Source organism: Ambystoma mexicanum, chromosome 2p, assembly GCF_040938575.1.
Source record: "Ambystoma mexicanum isolate Mex_15411 chromosome 2p, UKY_AmexF1_1, whole genome shotgun sequence".
In the NCBI taxonomy this organism is placed as follows: domain Eukaryota; kingdom Metazoa; phylum Chordata; class Amphibia; order Caudata; family Ambystomatidae; genus Ambystoma; species Ambystoma mexicanum.
The window spans coordinates 664,548,787-664,567,467 of record NC_090923.1 but is presented as its reverse complement, the minus strand read 5'-3'; the positions used below and the strand labels follow the sequence as shown (position 1 = coordinate 664,567,467).

The 18,681-nt window shown below is 45.3% G+C and overlaps 1 protein-coding gene across 1 annotated transcript in view; it reads right to left on the bottom strand.

Moving 5' to 3' along the window:
• Positions 1–18,681, bottom strand: part of LOC138566671 (sushi domain-containing protein 6-like) — an 81,309-nt gene that overhangs the window by 10,248 nt on the left and 52,380 nt on the right. Inside the window, exon 4 of the mRNA XM_069644237.1 lies at positions 4,454–4,601. Coding sequence (XP_069500338.1) covers positions 4,454–4,601 — 148 coding nt within the window. The remainder of the gene's footprint in view (positions 1–4,453; positions 4,602–18,681) is intronic.

Genomic DNA, 18,681 nt, shown 5'->3' with positions numbered 1-18,681 from the left:
GAAACCCCCCAAACCCACCCCAACCCCAACTTGCAGTCAGCCCCGCCCACTTCAACCCAATGTCTGTCAAGTGGTTACACATGAGGTCCGCCCAGTTCCCAGCCACTCCTTGCGTCCCTCGTATAATTTGCCCCCCTCTCTTCGCCTCCGGTGTGTATACCTCATAATTCAGCATTCATGACTGTATAACAAGCCCACTGGGACATTATCACTAGTTAATGCAATATTAATCTTCTAGGGCTGAGGTTGTTGGTATATGCTTGGGTGCAGTGTGCTTTCCTATGTCTGTAAGGGGCTCCCCTCGTTAGCAGGATCTCTGGTGGTTGCCTGCGTATTACTGATGCAAAAGGGGCCACACAGCGGGTTTATCACATTTATTTTCCTTCCTCCCGGAGCTCCCTCTGCAATCCTCCATTAAAACCTCCCTTCTATTGCTCTACATTGTGTGGAGACTTCAGCTGGGAGCCGCTGCCACCTTCCCCCAGCTCCTCTTACTTGATCCTGCAGACCAACGTGACTGGCGGGACTCCCGCTGCTCTGGTGTGTAGTCAGTTGATAGCAGACTGCAGCATTCCGAGTATCGTTGGCACAGCTCCTCCTCTGTCCATCGCTCCTCGCCCGTGTGTCACTCCGGTATTCACCATTCACCGCTAGAGCCGGGTGGAAGGGGTGGCTTCTGTTCTGCTGTTACCAAACCGCTCCGCTGGCAGCACTTCCCTCTCAGCCTGCCACTTCGCAGAGGTATTGGTCACTGCTCTGCAGTTTCCAGTTGGGGTGCCTCAGTTGTGGCATCTCAAGGCTCAACCTTCCACACTCTACCACAGGCTCCCTTCAATTGGCCAGATCAGTCGTTGCCAGTATGTCCAACGTTTCAGCCCTTCAGCTAGGCTGGTATGCTCCCTCGCTCTACTCTGGGACCGCCTTCCTCTCGTGTCCTTTCCTCTCAGAAGGCCTGCTCTGGGTCTTCTGCACGGATCTCTGTCCCGGTTCAGGCTGCAGTTGCCAGACTTCGCCGGGACATACACTGAGTGTCTGCACCTGCCTCCTCAGTTAGCACTGCAGTGAGTCGGGGAGACTCCAGGATTTATTCAGGATCAATTAAGGCGTGCTGTGGCTCACAGGCTCGCGGCCATCTTGACTTGCCTCTCTAGCGCCCTCCCCTGGTTTGGTTTTTAGATAGTCCCAAATAGTGATGTTTCTGTGCCCAAATAGTGCTGTTTATGTGCCAGTCATGGGTCTGAAGCAGACCTGTGCCTGGTCTAGAATCTAGTCATCTTCTATATATTCCAGGATTGGTTTGTTGACATGCTAAGTGTTTTGCCAGGTATGAGATGTTCGAGATTGGTCAGTAGTTGGTTAGGTCTTCCGTGTTTCCAGTTGGGCCTTTAAGGGGTGGTTTGATGTATGCCGATTTGAAGGCTTGTTGCAACTTTCCTGTTGCTAGTGAATGGTTTAATAGTTTCCAGAAGCATTCCACAGGTGTATTTTGTGCAAGGATAGTCTTGTACATATTTGGTGGACAATGGGCTTTTGTTCTCTAGGCTGTTGAATTTTTCTGTTGAGATTAGTGAGAAGTCTGTAAGTCTTGCGGGTGGTTAGGGCGTCATCTGATTAGGGGTGTTGATGTTTTTGGGCATGGCTCGGAGTGGTTTGCAAGGTAAAAGCACTGTTTATGTGAGGAATGGGCATGTTGGCAGTCAGGTTCCTTATCTCTTTGTGGGTATTGCTTGAGTTTGCAATCTGTTTGTTGTATATTGTTTCCCCCCTTTCAGAAGTTTGGTTTTGTGGAGTTGGATCTTTGGTAATTGCATTTTTTTTGCGGTTCATAGTTTCTCCACCATTCTTGTTCCTGTTTCCTCATTTGTTTTCTTCAGTGCTCTGAGGTGGGTGTGAACCATCGTGCCACTGTTTTCTTTTGCAAAAGGGGTTAATTGTTTTTCCGGTGCAATGTCATCTAGTGTTTTTGTGATCCACATTTGGATGGTCTCAGATTTTCTTCGAAGTTGGAGGAGTTCAAGGTGGTGGTTGATGGTTTAATGGGTTCCAGTCTTGTAATTCGGTCCGGAATGTATTAATTTCCAGTTTCTTTTCAGGATTTGAGGAGTTTTTGTGAGGCAAGTTAGTAATCACATTGGCGGGTGGAACTCTAAGGGTATCAGGTGGTCGCTCCAGGCAATCTCTATTGGAGGTGCAGTAGTGACAAGTTTTGTCTTTGCAGAAGATTGCATCCAGGGCATGCCCTGCTTTGTGTGTGTTGCTTCCTTCACCAAATGCTGTAGATACATCATCGATAGTTGATATGGTTAGTGTTTTAGGCGAGTTGGTCATCTTATTCAAACCAGACGAGGAAGTCTCCAGGCTGTCCTATTTTATAGCGATGTTAGTGACCATGTCCACAAGTGTGGACGTGAAAGTAGAATTGTATGTCGGCGGTCTGTGGATGAGTAAGAATGACAGGTTCTTTGTGATCTAGAGCTAATCGAAGGAGTAATTCACAGTTGGTATGTTCATTGGCAGTACAGTTTTCATCTTAAGATGATCTTTGTATGCAAAAGCAAGACCGCCACCTTTTTCCTTCTGTTGGCTTGTTTTAGTTTGAAGTTGTTGAGTAGGGATTTGTGTGCAAATACCTTGACATTTTGATTTAACCATGTTTCAGTGAGGAATAAGATGTCAGTTCGTTCTTTTGCACTTCTGCGTATTTTCGGTCTGTCCATTGGTTTTCCAGCGTTCCTCCATGTATGTTTAAAGTGCTTGTGGGTGGTTGTTTGTGGGTGGTAAATTGCTAGGTAGCATGACAGGTGCAGTGATTTTTGTCTTGTTCCAGAGAAGGGTCTCTCTTCCAGTAGGCAGTTAGGTGTGCTTTTTCTTGGGGGTTGTACGGTCCTCTGGCAAAGTAGGTTTTTAGAGGAAATGTCACACCCCTTGGAAACCACCATCCTTCGTAAGGAATTCAATCTAGTCTGCTCACTACTCTAATGTGCTACTTCTTGGCCCACCGCATTCTTAAAGTTCCTTGTTCCGAAACCAAAGACATGACCCCAGTGCGCCCAGAAGCCATAAACAGTGAGCCTTGGATAAAGCCAAATGTTCTGGGCAGAGGGATGCCAGGTACAACTAACCAGAAGTAATAAAAAAAAAAAAAAAAAAAAAAAAAAAGCAAAAATGGAAACATTTCATTGCGGTTGAGACCCTACCAAGACGCCAGTTTTGAGCTCCTAGTTAATCCCGGCTGTGATCTGATCTATGTGGTCATGGGCTGAGTACTGGGGGTGACTCCAAACGAAGATGCCATTACTTCACACCCTCTTAATTTCATGGTTTGTTGAATTTTATGGTTTTTGTTGCGATAAATCAGATCATCTTCACTCGGTCAGAAATTTTTTCCACTGAATCTCAAGTGTTTTGCTATGGTATCTTCTGTGCTCACTGGCCATAGCCACTGCCCTTGTAGCACCAAATATTATCAAAGACAGACGCACATAGACCATGGCAAGTTTCCCCAGTCGAAGGTCATTCCCAACCTCCTGCCTAGTAACTAGATCCCATAGCTAGTAGGCCAGTATTCCCACAGAGGCCCATATCCGTCTGCTTAGTCGCTTAACCGGATCCTCATCGTTCTTAAACATGGCCTGTGGCTGCAGCCGTAGGCAGTGTCCTCTCTCCACTGCACAAAAGACCATGGCCATAGTGAGATGTCCAGGCCTACAGCAGAGGCCCATAGCCCCCTTTACAATAAAAATTACCACCCACCGGCCAGGGCCGCTTTACTAGGGTTGATGGTTCTATGCATGTTTCAGCATACTTTTTGGAAAGCGTTTTTTTACGATAACTGCTTTCATCAATGTTTTTTTATTTTTATTAAAAAAGGCAGTTCATCACAGAATGCAAAAATGCTCAATTGAGAGGATTTCCCTATCCCCAGTTCAAACACTCCAAGAACTGCACCCCATATTATCCCCTTTCATACAGGTTCGTGTGATGCTTACCCTCCTTTTTCAAGTGAGGATTGCTACATTCCCGCGAGAAGGCCAGTGGAATTTCCCCAGTAAGCGTTCTACCAAAAATAGCACCAACCCAGACACCAAACGCTTTAACACCACGAGTGTTCCCATTACTCCCTACAACTTAATGTGAACACCCCCCCCCCAATTGCTCATATCACACAACAAAAGTGGCTTTCTTACTGCTGCAATGCACCTTCAGAGTATGCCAACCGTTTAAAAAAAAAAAAAAAAAAAAAAAAACACAAATGGCCAGTTTGTAGGGGCCTCTAGCAAGCCTTTTTGGGGGGAATTTGCATCCAAATACATGCAGAGAGTTTTAAGTTATTCGCAATAGAATTTTGGGGAAACTCCATGCAAATGGTACTCTCTCAACTACCAATATTATAGTTTCTCACTGGGACTACCTTCCTCATGTCCACTCCCCCATTTAGGCATATAGCACTTACTGGCCACACTGACAGGAGCGGCTCTTGGGCTTCACTAGGACACAGACCATGGCCATCAGCAACAACCCAGCCACTGTGGCAGCCACTGCAGCCACAAGAGAAATAGATGTCCCAGGCACAGGGGCTGGAGGATGAGCATCGGTGTACCCTGAAACAAAGAAAGTGAGAAGCATCTAAGAGTTGGTAATAAGCCGGACAGTTGGAATATTAAAGGTTATGTTTTTATGGTTGAAAATTCAATAAATATGTAAATACAAAAAAAAGGCCAATATAAGACAGCATCCGTTAAGAAAAAAAACACAAACTGGATATGGCTTTTTAAATGTAGCGGGAAAGGGTAAATAGAATATTAGTAAATTAGCACCCAATCGCTCCATTCCAAGCTCCTTTTTGTTCTGCGCATTGTGCAATAAAACATACATTACCCCAAATAGAGGACTATTGGTGCTGAGATCACAAGCAAAAAGGGCTATCAAACAGGATTACAAATAAGGATCAACGAGTAGAATTTGTGATATTGAACAAGCATGTGTCCAGCAATAAGGACAGCAGATAAGAGGTTAGCAATATGGACATGGGCGGTATTCACAAAAATGACACTCGGGCAGGATTAGCAAGGCTGATTAGCAGGTATGGGTGTTGCAAGAAGGAGCTTCTGTTTTCCCACATAAAATTGAATGTTCCAAGTGCACATTGAAGGGCAACCATTCATGGTTTTAGGTTTGTTAGTTGCCAAATGTGTGCCCCTCTCATCCATCACGGTCTGAAAAAAGGGATGAACGTTTGCAGAGACAACCAGTCTTGAAGACTGTTGCTAGCGAGGTTGCCTGGCATTTGACTCACGTGAAATGTAATTTTCCTCAAGTCAGACCTGCGCTCAATAGAATCCACTTATCCAAAGGTTGGCCAGCAGGAATTGGTTCCTGGGTTTGGGCATATTTTGCACACCTTCCCATCCAAGAGAAACTATAAAGGAGCACAAGGAAGCCAAGAAAAACAAAACTGGGAAATGCCCCAAAGACAGAGGCCAGAAGATGCTCCAGCCACACTCAGTGGGACAAACACTCAATGCATTTTCATCTGACAGACACCAAACAAAACCGTTAATAGAATTTTAATACGCCTTTTTCCCGCCCCAGGGTGTTGTCACTAACATGTACTTCTTAGAACATGATGGTATGAGAGTGCGTTAGGGAGAATTTTTAAAAAATGTGCCAATTCCCTCTACCTTAGAGACCCCCAGCAGCTTTGCTGGATTTTCAGGACCTGATTTTTTAACCTGGAGAGAATGTGAGCCTTTTTCCCACTCTCTCGTGTATTTTTGTGCGAATTTTACCTCAGTGTCTTTTTGGTTATGGAGTCTTAAACTCCACAGGCATCATCTTTTACAATTGTTAACACAGCACCCTTCCGTGCAGTGGCACAGGGAAGCCTTTTTAGGTTTCCCCAAGGTTTAAATACCTTATCTGGGATAAGCTACTGTTTCCCAGATCAGTAGAGTGAAATTGACTCTACTTAGCATTGTACTTGCTAGACCCAGCATACCCCATCATACAATAGAGTGCTGGAGGGGTTACTTAGTATCCCCTGTGTCTAAATGCTCATGTAACATCTTATACGTTACCCTTTCCTCTCAGAATGGCTGGTAGCATGTGGTTTTGCAATGGACTACCATGATTTACCCCCGACTGCAAACTGTTTGTAGGTCCGGTAACGCAGCTCCGGTAACGCTAAATCGTAGGAGTTATGTTTTTCGAAATGGCTGAGCCATCGTTGTTAAAATGGTGCCCGGTCCTTTTTCGCCATGTCTTTATGGAAAGGTCCTTCTAGAGTTTCTCAGCACGCCAAACCAGGTTTGGTCTCTTTGTTCATTCGCCTTTGGCAGGCTTCAGGAGTGAAGACCGCCTCTGGCTCTAGAGTGTGTGGGGTAGGCAGGAAGTGAGGGAGGTGCCCGAAACTCCCTGTGCTTAGTCTCCTAGGAGACCCAAATGGACTCTGACAATTGGCTGGCTGACTGTCCAGCAAGGACAGCCACCCTGCTGGGTGAGTGGCAGCTAGGTTGGAATTAATGGGAGAGAACTGAATAAAAGGCGAGTCTCTTGGCTTGGAAGGCAGTCGACCACTGGATGAAGGAACCAAAGAAGAGCTTGAAGAGGACGGCTGCTGCAACTCCTAGACCGTTGGTTTGCCCAGTGAAGCTCTGCTGCAGGTCCGAATCGCCAAGTTTGCATCGACACAGAAGCCCTGCAAGGACGACTTTTCCCTTTGAGGGACCAATCAACTCCCAAGTATGCCACCTGGACACCCATCTCGGAGCTGTTTGAATTTCCTCAGAGTTGCTGCAGGAAACCTTCGAGCCAGGGAGAGGGACAACAGATTGTGTGCGTTGCTTGTAAGTTGGCCTAAAGCTTTTGGAAGATCCTCCGGACTCCCACGAAGCAGGACTGACCAAGCCTGACCACCCCCCCCCCCCTCAGTTGAGTGCAGGACCTCAGATGTGAGAAAAGTCCACCTCGACAGCCAGGAACAACGCTTATTGCAATTTGCTGTACCGCAGTGAGCTGAAACGCTAAACAGCCACTGAAAGTAAAGTTTTCCGGTTGCCAGCTTTGACGGTGCCAGTACAGTGCAGGAGTCCCCTGACGTACTCCCTCTTGTCCCCATGACTGAGGCCCAGAACAGTGAGATCTGCAGAGATGTACAGGAACATAAGTCTTCAGATGCATCTTTTTTTTCTTTCTAAGGTAGTGTTAAACTAGCCTAAGAGAACTTACCTCATACTGTACAAGTGCTTGTAACTTCTGCAACCGATGGGCCTAATCAGCTTGTGGTCCTACATTTGATCCTTATTTTTACCAAAGACTCCTAAGAACTTTTGCAAAGACTTTACTTACCTGAAGTGCTGCATCCAATACAAAGATTTTGGCCTATTGACTTTGGCTTAGCCTATTGAATTGAATGAACCTTCTAAGTGATATCTGAAAGTATTTGCCTTGCTTATGAATATTTGTAAATTCTTGTGTTCGGATAACCTTTGCCTTTTACTTACTTTTTAAAGAGTATTCGGAATGCCAACAGTAAGGTATTAATGTCCCCAGCACCCTCGTTTCCGAAGTCACCTGTGGGTGTAGGTTGCGTCTGTGGGCCATCCCAAAAGGGCCTTGTGTCTGATCCAGAAACTCACAGTGTACAGTATTGAAGTATATTTGTGTGTTACTATTCTACTGCTCCCTTTTCAAGGAGACTTTATAACTGACTGATTTATGCAAGAAACCTTGAGTGTAAGAGTATTGGAATACCTTTAACTGTGAATCTTTGTGCAACTCCACTACAGCTCACATTTCCTCTCGAGAGAAGCCTGGCTGCTCAACACGCTACCAAACCTGTGTAGTACAAGCTTATACCAAAGGTTGGGTTGCCTATAACTGTAGTCATAGTTGTTTGTAGTGTTCCCAGAGCATACTGATTACAAACTTTGCCTAACAGTGTTGCAATGCTGAGCAAAAAGGCAGCCAGTGCAAGAGACTCTCCTACACAGGAAAAAAAACACAACTCGCACATTCACCCTTTTTGGTATCCAGCTTAGGTGATCCCTGTCCTGCCAGCAATGTATTTCTGCACTGCAAAGGGAGCAGTCTGAAGTACCTGCTGCGCATGCTGCCTCAGTGACTCTTCACTTTCTATGATTGGAGGCGTGTGTTTGGAGGTGTGCATTTTCCCGGAAACTTCTACAAAATAACATTCCCCCACGAAGCTGACCATGAAGGTAGTGTAAAGGGAGCAGTCTGCAGTAGCAGGACAGAGGCCTGAGCAGAACCACTCCTACAATCTAGGCTCTGTGTAGGATGAGATTCCTTGGGCCCTCGGCTCACTATTTGTGGACACTTGAATTTCAGAACGGCCACGAAACGCTCATCTACAGCTACATCTCAGGAGGTTCGCATGAACAAATTTGAACTTTTTTGGGAGTCAAGTGAGCTGCGAGCCGCAGACTTGAGATGGTAATCACGCGACTCACTGTACTGCAGCTCTTCTGAAGATTAGCCCCCTCCCGGGTTAATAGTATAAGATCAGGACTGTTCCTTTATACTGAGCTCAGCAGCAACTTTTTACCAGCTGACATACATACGCCATATACTGCTTTTGTCCACAAACGCCTTAAACAAAGACGGCTTTCTGGTGTTGCGACAGCTGGTGGAAGCAGCTACAATCTTGCCGGGAGACTGGGGGATTATCTGTCGTCTTCGGTCCTCCCCTCTCTTCTGGCTCATATGTTTGTACATCTTGTAATATCGCTTCTACTTGAAAAGGCTCCAAAAGAAAGATTGCCCTCTGTGCCGCTGCTTTATATCTGTGCCTCGAGATTAACAACTGTCGGAAGACTGCAGGATTAATCCAGTCCCTGATCCAGCTGCAGTCCCACAGGATCATTTTATACATCTACTCGAGGCACAGCAGTAAACTTCTTCAAATCACCCTGAAAGACTAACTATGTGGGCACGTCGCTGATAAACACTTGATTACCCTCACGAGAGAAGCGCCTTCTCCTCGGGACAGATAAAAGCCAAGCCATTGAAGCAGAATCCCTTTACTCTGTTAAGGCTTATTAAGAGAGTGAAGAGTTAAGTAAAATAACTGTTAACCCCTGCAAGTGTCTTGAGGAAATCAGCTCTGTGCATCGCATACAAGGTCAACAATCCAATTATAATCTCCGTAAGCGAAATAGTAAAATCATTGCGAGGTGAACTGAACAATAGCGGATTGAGCAAAGCCAAACTAAAAAAAACAAGAGCCTTTCACTAAAGGAGCAAGAACCGATTTTTTTCCTGCCAACGCTCAACCAGAAAAATATTCCACAGTAATGGATGAAGCCGAGCCGGCTACTGTCAACAATAAGATTCCCCAGGATGTTACCAATTACGGGGACATAGATAACAACTCACTTCCTGAACTTTGGCTATCAATGCAGAGATCAATGACTCCGGCTCGTACAAAGCCATTGGAAAATAATCAGAGCCTCTATCCCAGAGGGAGCAAATTATCCGCATCTCCTAATTTAGCCATACACCAGGAACCGTCTGTTGACAGAAGTGACATAGAGACCAGTGGAGCCTCATTGCCCTGCCCTAGTGCCCGGGCCGAGCTACAATCATCAATGGCCTCTTCCCCAATATGCATTAAAAATGTGTGGCTGCGTGGCTGCATTCTTGAGACTACTCTTACCCTTGTTCCAGGGAAAGCAGTCAAAGAGGACAAGCTAAATTCAACGTCTGCAGCTAGCAGCTCTATACAGCCTGCGGCAGATCCAGAGACTGATTTTGTTGCTGCTGACAAATCAGCTGTGTTTTTTACTCGCAAACAACGCAGACTTTCTAGAAGAGCTGCAATGATCTAGATGGCTACCCCTCTGCCAACATCTGCTCCAACGGGGAAACCCACCTAGAAGGCCAAAAAGAAAGCCACACGGGCCAAAAAAAGTAAAGCTAAAGGCCCCGGATGCCTCACCAGCTGGCTTATTCCCGACAATGATTCCCTGAGTGAATAAGAGCCAAATGACCTGGGGTCGTCTCAACTAAATAATGATCTTTATAAGATCTCTTCGACTCCAAAAAAAAAAAAAAAAACCGAAAAATGGCCTCCCCGGAAAAGGGTCAACTCAAACCAACTACAACTAATACGGCTAACCAAATTGATTGCTCTAACAACCGAGTTTGCATTATTAAAAACGAATGAAACTGGTTAACAAGGACAGAACTTCTGACCAGACTCCACTCAGGGCCTCAGCTTTGCATCCTTAGATGCAAAGATTTCGAGTACGTGGAGTCTCTTCATGTAACGAACCCCAACATATCAGCGATCCACTGTAAGTTCTCATCTTCGGCTCAAAGGAGCTATGAGGGTGCCATAGAAAGAATTTTACTTGTTACCCTATATAATCCTCCTGGTGCCAATATTAGCGAAGCTATCCAGGAGGCACTTCACAACCTCCTTAGCGAATGGACTATGACTCCGGGGAACAAATCTGTTGTCATCATTGGCGACTTCAACTGCCACATGAGAGGTTTTGAGGGAACTACCATTAACACTTTATTAAAACCGAAAGGTGAAATGGCTCATACTATAGTAGATTCTGAAGGACTAGGTTGGATGAACTTCTGGGCTCTGGAATTGATTAATGGGAGGGCATGCAGCGATTATCCTGGAAAGCATACCTGGCGCAATGGCCAGACCATAAGTACGCTCGATTATGTATTTGTGAGCGCTGACATTGCCTTCCGAGTCAAAGACATGAAAATAAGCCTGAATGACTGGAACGATCATAGCTCACTCATAGCTCACTCTAACATTTGCTCCAGATAGAGAGACCCAGAATGTTAAACTCATGGGTTAACCAGTCTGGGACCCGCATTTTCTAGCATTTCAAAGAATATCTAACGCGCCCTGCTCTGCGCAAGCAGTGCTAACCTGTGATATCCAACTATTTGCCACACTATCAGTAAATGACATAGAAAGGTGGATCGCTAGATTTGCATCTTCTCATGCTACTACCACAACTAACTTGATAGCTAAAGAAGACAAGCAGAGTAAACCTTTCGATAAAAGCATAACAGATGCCAAGCGAGGTCTCTGGGCTGCAATTCGTGAAGCAAAAACTTCTTAGCCAACATATGATTCCTACAAATGAATATGTAGATCGTTTAAAAACAAATATACCATCTGGATTAAATCAAAGAAGAGCGGAGAAGATCAGACGCTGGCAAAAAACACCAGCAGTATCTGAAAAACTCAATGATCAATCCCATAGGTGTACATCAATGGGCAGATTTTCTATCAAGCCGAAACACTCCATTCGGTGTGGATGACCATCAAGTGATGGCAATTGTTCACTCAGTTTCCTTTCACTGCTACAACTGATCAACTAGTTATCAAAATCAAATGCATGAAATCATCAAGTGCACCAGGCCCAAATGGCCTGGCAAATGTTGTCCTAAAGGGTAATCCCGGATTCTGGGTATGCTTAATAAAAATCCTGTTCGACAAAATATTGGCTACTGGTCTAATTCCGGCCTCCTTGCAAACCTCCATCCTTAATCCAATTTTCAAGAGAGGGCACAGGATGGAACCAGGTAATAACAGATTATTATCGCTGCTCGACCGTACAGGGAAGCTATTTGCACGAATACTGCTAGAGAAGTTGAAGTGTGGGCAGATAAAGCTGGAATATTGAATCAGTCAAAGCGGATTCAGGAAAGGTTACACAACTACTTTGAACTGGACTATAATGGATCACTACGCACCAATGCCAAGAAATATGGTAATCCGCCACTTTATGTCCTTTTGACTTCTGAGCCGCCTTCGACCTGTTGCGAAGAGATAAATAATGGCTGAAGCAGGAACTTGTGGGCTGCCCAGGTGAACTTTACTACCTGAGACTTCTACATCATAACACCACTGCCAAACTTAAGTTAGACTCTCAGGGCAATATGACTGACCTAATCGTTCAGAGAAGGGGCGTCAAGCAGGGCTGCGTGACAGCTCCCTTTCAATACAACCTGTTTACGTACGATCTCCCCATAACTGTATCCACAGTACACAATTGCCACCCTACAATTGGAGCCACGCACTACCCTATACTAGCCTATGCTGATGACCTTATAATCCTGGACCATACGTTCAGCGAGCTACAAAAGTCGGCTAATGCTCTTTGGGAATATGCCGAGAATAATGGTTTAATTATGAACTGTGAAAAAACACAACTAATGGTATTCTCGGGAAGAAAGTTTGCACGTCCTAAACTAATCATACAAGAACTTGAAATAAAGTAAACCCTTTTATATAAAATATCTGGGAGTGGAGATTGACTCCGCAGGTAATACAGTTCTTGCATACAATCTCATACAATCAGAGCAGCACAAATAACAGCACTGATACACCAATTTACCATCAAGAATTGCGGATACACCAATTTACCATCAAGAATTGCGGATACACTATCTGGGGAGTTCATGATATGATATATGGCATTTGTAACGCGCCTATACACAAGTGTTTCAAGGCACGACGAGGCGGGGGAGGGGGGGCAAGGGGAGACATACAACGATCCTACTAGGCCAGGTGTCATTCAGATCGCGCAAGTGCAAGGGTAGAGGGGACTGGGAAAAGTGGAAGGGGAGGGGGAAAAGTGCAGTACATGGTTAGTAGAATACAAGATAAATAGGGCCAGCTGGTGGTAAGTACAAGGAAAGTGCAGTACATGGTTAGTAGAATACAAGATAAATAATAGGGCCAGCTGGTGGCAAGTGCAAGGTAAGTGCCGGGAGAAGGGGCTGTAGGATACAGAGACAGTCCCGTAGTGCAGGTAGGCAGTGCAGGGGTGGCTGGGCCAAGGACCGAGATCGGTGAGAGTGGCCCAGTAGCAGATTCAGTGCAGGTTCAGTGATTTTAGCAGGGGAGAGAGGGAGAGAAAGCGGAGGCAAAGAGGAAGGTTTTGAGGTGCTTCCGGAACTGGAGATGGTTCTCCTCAAGTTTCAGGGAGGCAGGAAGGCTGTTCCAGAGGGAGGCCCCTGCTGCGGAGAGAGATCTACCCCCAGCTCGTTGCTTGGAGAAGCAACTGACACTGGAGGTAGTTGGAGGTGGATGAGCGAAGAGCTCGAGAAGGAAGAAATTTCGGAAGAGAGAGTTGAAGGTATTTTAGCCCAAGGCCCCAGAAGGCCATGTGGACAATGCAGAGGGTTTTGAATTTAATCCTCGCAGCCACTGGGAGCCAGTGTAGCGATTTCAGTCCTGAGAATCTTGTCCTTGGCCAAGGACAAGTCTCGCAGTCCTGTTCTGGATGAGTTGCAAAGGGCGGAGAGTAGAGGCAGGAAGATTTAGAGTACAGTTACAGCTTCGAGAGAACCAGGGCCCTGGAGACAGTGAGCTTCTGGGGGGGAAGGAGAGGAAAGGAAGGATACCTCTGAGGAAGTGTAGCTGGTAGTGTGACTTCTTAGAGACGTCAGATATGTGAGGAGAGAAAGAGTGTGGAGTCGAAGATGACCCCAAGGTTTTTTGCCTTGCAGGTAGGCGCAGGAAGAGGGCCAAGGGAGGCCGGCCAGAGAGCTGCAGGGAAGGAGGGAGTGGGTGTGCCGATAAGTAGAATCTCAGTCCTACTTGCATTAAGGCAGAGGTCGTTGGCGGCACACCATTCCTGGATAGCAGAGAGACAGTCAGAGATGAGGGAAGGGGAAGAGGAGGCCGAGGGTAGCCTGAAAATGAGCTGGGTATCATCCGCGTAGCACTGAAAGTTGGGACAGAGTGGCGATGCGGTGAGCAAGAAGAGCCAGATACTGGTTGAACAGCCATGGGGAGAGGTTAGATCCCTGGGGGACACCACAGGTAGAGAAAAAGATGTCAGAGAGGAAGGAACCCAGTTGGACCTGGGAGGGTCGATTGGAGAGGAAGGAGGTCAGCCACGCCAGAGCCTGACCAGTGATACCCAGGTTATCACGGAGACGGTTGAGCAGGATGGTGTGGTTGACAGTGTCAAAGGCAGAAGAGAGGTCGAGCAAAATAAGAACACATAAGGGGTGTTAGAGTCAAGGTTAGAGAGCAGGTCCTCACGGATGTTCAGGAGAGCAGTTTACGTGTTTCTGGCAGCTCTGAAGCCAGACTGATGGTCATGAAGACTACCAACAGATTCAGCATGGAGATTAAGCTGGGAGATGGCCAGTTTCTCCAGGAGCTTGCCCAGGAAGGGAGTGATGGAGATTGGGCGATAAGTTAGCTGGGCAGGAGGGGTCGGAAACTATACACGCAGGTCTTAGTCCCTATGGTTATCTACGGCCTGGAGGCTCTGTTGTCTATAGATTTGAAATGGCTCCAAGTGGTCGAGGGCACATTTTGGAGGATGCTAGGTCTCCCCCAATGCATACCAATGGGGATTATCAGACTAGAATTAGGACTAGTCTCTTTAAAATCTATCGTCCTGAAATGGAGAGCCGAGATGTAACGAAAGATGAGCAATAATCCTGAGAACCCGATAATGACATCCATATATAACAACCTATTTCTTGAAAGCAAATGGAGTTTCTTTAAAGAAATATGTTGGACCCCAAAATGGAGGGGAAATGACGACTCAACGAAAACAGTTTTGTCTAAAAGGATCGATCTTTGTGGCTGGCTGGAAAATTATGAGCAGATGCGTTAACTCGAAAAATATCAATTTGTACATTATAGGTTATATTCATTCAAGAACCCACAGAAATATATGAACCTCTGTCCTTCCAGCAGAGATTCCTTCTCCTTTTAAGAATAGACCATCTACTGGTTTGAACAAATAAGGGAAGTTGCAGACAATTGTCCTCTTCTGAAAGACATTGCTGGATGAGCAAAAATGTAGCCGTCAGTGAAATACCAAAACATCTATTGACCGATTGTCCATCTCTGACAAAAATGTATTTGTTATACTATGGAAGTCATGTACACAACAATTAATTTGCCGGGGAAACTGGGTTTTGGTTTCACTGTGTTAACTCCCTAAATATTAAGATACATATAGCAATGTACAGTGTATGGTTTAGGATTGAAAATACTCTGGTACTAGGTTAATTAGCCTGATGATAGAACCATCTTGACCCTTATTTGACCTGGGTTGCCTTTGAAGGAAGATGCTTAGTGAACAATGTACAGCCAGGATTAACCAGAGTTTGAATCCCACCCCAAATACAATCACTGTCATTGACCTAGGACAAGAATTGTGGAAATAAAGATGTCCCTGCAGGTCTATATTGTGAACTGTTAGATGATACCTCGTTATCTCCATTTTGCCCTTCATAGAGATCTCTAAAACATCACAACTATTATTAAAATTATTAAAGTCACCTGACGAGATGAATCAGCTTGTCACTTGTGAAATGTGTAATTAATTTTAGATGAGTTAATTAATGCAATTATTTTATTTGTGTGGATTATGTTTAATTTTGTGAGCTTTGATGAGTTAAATCTTATATGTGTAAAGTTTATATCTAAACTGTATCACATTATTAAATAAATTAATTTCTGCACTGCTTGTTGAAGGGCACTAGGCCTGGGCTGTAGGAGAGGAGGAACATATATTCTACCCTTGGAGAATTTGCAGTTGTGCCGTTTGCGTAGGTGAACGTACAAAGAAGCTGCATTGTTTGACAGGGTCTCCACCTTCTCATCTACAGCACTGCAATAAACATGGATACAAATTTCAAGTTGCAAGCTACTAGCCAGGAATAACGCGCCACAGGATCCCTCAATTATCTACATGCACACAGCCTCCATTTCTTCCTCGCCAGCTGCTAGGGGCCAGTGCAAATTGAGGTCCACTAGGAAATATGGACTTAAATGACAAAAGGACGCTGCACTTCTCTGGCAAGACAGGATATCTGCAGCAGTGGCACTGAAGGCCAGTGTTGGGGTGGTCAGGCAAGGTCCCCATGATGAAAAAGGGTTCATGTTGCGCACACCATATTTGTGACGGGGTGCAGCGAACTGGGCGCAATGTTGTAATTTTATATCCAGTATAAGGGTGAATGGGATGTTACTAGTGTAACATTTTGTTTAAATTCATACATATTAGATTTACACGTGCACAGAAAGAAAACACTAAAACCGCCAAATGAAATAAACTCAATTCAAACATGGTGTGCCACCGAGTGCCCAGAAGCAGGCAACAAGGAGGTTTATAACGCACATGCGAGGAAGGTGGGCCGGTCCTGAAATACTCACTCTAAAGGAAAGCCAATATTTATTAAACATGCATACACACGGAGGAATATACAAAGGCAATTTATAGATCTGTATGTAGTGAGATTTTATTACTACATTTAGACTCTGCAGCCAGCGGTTCATGCAGTGAATTTCCAGTGGCTGGGTAGATCTAGTTCTACGGGATTGGGGGTTGGGGAGGAACAAGGATTAACCAAGCAGATGGTCAGCTGTTGAACAGGACACAACTTTTATGGCTTGGTAGTTGCGTAGGAAGTAAATGTAATCTCCGAGTGCATTGAAGTTTTGCAGACCGACCCGGCCATTTGTTTTAAGCAGCAATAAATATGGGGTAACACCTAAAGTGATCGATACCCAAGTGTTTTTCCAATTGTATTCTCTGATGTGCCATGTGTTGAAATGTAATTTAGATGACAATGTTCCCGGGACGTCAGTAAAGGTTGAGGTGGATGAGATGGTCATCGCCAGTTCAAAGGGAACTTGTTTTTTCTGCTTTCCTCGTGTTGTCGGAGGATCCATGCGGACCATGTGCAATTACGATTAAGGTTAAAGAGTGCAGGCCAGTTACTTGTAAATGAATTATGTTTGTACACAAAATGTTTTATTGTGCAATGCGGTCACGACCGACCATGGACAAATCCCAACAAGGGGTGTGCTATGAATACGATGTGAAGATGATGGTTAAGATAAACTATGGCCAATGAGAAGAAAATGAAAGAATTGGAAAAAGATGGGATTTCTTTGTACAGGTTGTCAAAATCACATGTGGGGGTGGATTGTGATGAAATATAGGGTAGTGTTTTAACTGTTGGAAAAATGTATATAATGTGTCAACTTATGTGGTTCGGCAAAGACTTAGGTTAGTGTGACTCTTTGGTGTCATCTAGCACCTCCCCGGACGATTGTACAATAAACCTGCTTTACGTACAAACGTGCACTTGCTCCTTAAGTGGTGGGCCTACTTGGGTGAAGGTTATTAGGGGCCCATCATATACCAGCCAGACTATTGGCTTGATCAAACAAATTTCAAAGCTGCACAAGCGAGCAGGTGAAAGACTAAGGCTGTGTGGTCATAGTAGAGAAACAAAGTGCCCATCTGGGATAAAAACATTTAGGCAGTCCCAACTCCCTCGTCACTAATCGAATCTCAGTATGTAGCTGAATCCATGCAAAAATAGAAATCTGCTCTAGAGAAAACCTACAGGGGATCCAATTTGGCACCGTCCGGCACTTGGGTTAGGAGAGAGACTGGCTGGTGGTGCTGAGGGCATAGTAGAGTTCCAAAAGCTCTACGCAAACAACTATTCCAGCTCGAAGCACTGCACCTACAAGAGCAGAATACTTTGACTTCACTTCCAGAAACACAACAGACCGGCCTTAAAGCTTAAAGATGTTCAGTACTGCATCCTGAAAGCAGGAGAACCAGTCTTTGTAGAAGGCTGCAATGCCTCATGAGCCCTAAGTGGAGTGGGTGCACATCGCATCTCCATAAGGCTAGACAGAAGGGAACGACTACAAAGCCAGGCTACCAAATGTTGAATGGTTTTAAAACAAGCAGCACAAGTATAAGATAACCAGTATGGACAGCATTTTGCAACAAATCATAGCATTACTCTCCAGTCGTGTGATTGTGTGCAAGATGAGAGGGGGGGGGGGGGCTCCTTGGCACTGCACCAGCGATTGACCCCAAAGGCCAATGCACAGCAAAAACCTACTCTTTTAGTTCCAGTTCAGGCAACAACTGGATTTAGCTGGCAGCACTGTTGCTATGGCACCCAGATCCTGATACGGGGGAGTGGGCGGCAGCTGCGTGGGTCCTAACTTGGAGCCTGCAACCTCACCCACTGCGCCTCAAATCCTGCAGACATCTGTCTGCACATGTCAGATACTGGACCTCTGCATTCGCACAATATACTACATTTGTGGGCAGCTTACTCTAGACATGGACCATCATCTGTGTCATCTGCCCTGCAGCAACTTGGCCCTGACAATCAAAGATGGGCAACACATGGGTGATATGCTCTCATTGGGTGATATGCTCTCATTGGCAGGCCACTGAGGCGACACTGGGTAGAGCTTTGCCTCTTGTTTTACAACACTTAAGTGATCACTTTGTACAGAGGAATATGCTGGGCGGTAATACAATGGATCAACAATTCACAAAGAGGGACTGCTATTGGCAGGGCTCTTAACCTCCAACTAAGGTCAGACTCATCCCCTTAAACCTGGGAATAAGGAGCTGTGTTACACTCCTCTCTACCCCCAAATCCTCCTTCAACTGTCAAGATTTACAGCAAGGCAGTTGTGGGCCACACATTCCCAGTTTGTAATCCCGCAAATAAGACGTTCTGTGTTAAATGCTCACTTTTCATGGATTGCATCCTGTACATTATCGTATGACGTTAGTATATGCATCTAATCTCATCGGTGTGGTGTGGTTTTCACTGCTAGAGAAACACCCCTACAATGCCCCAATGTAAACAGGTTATTCC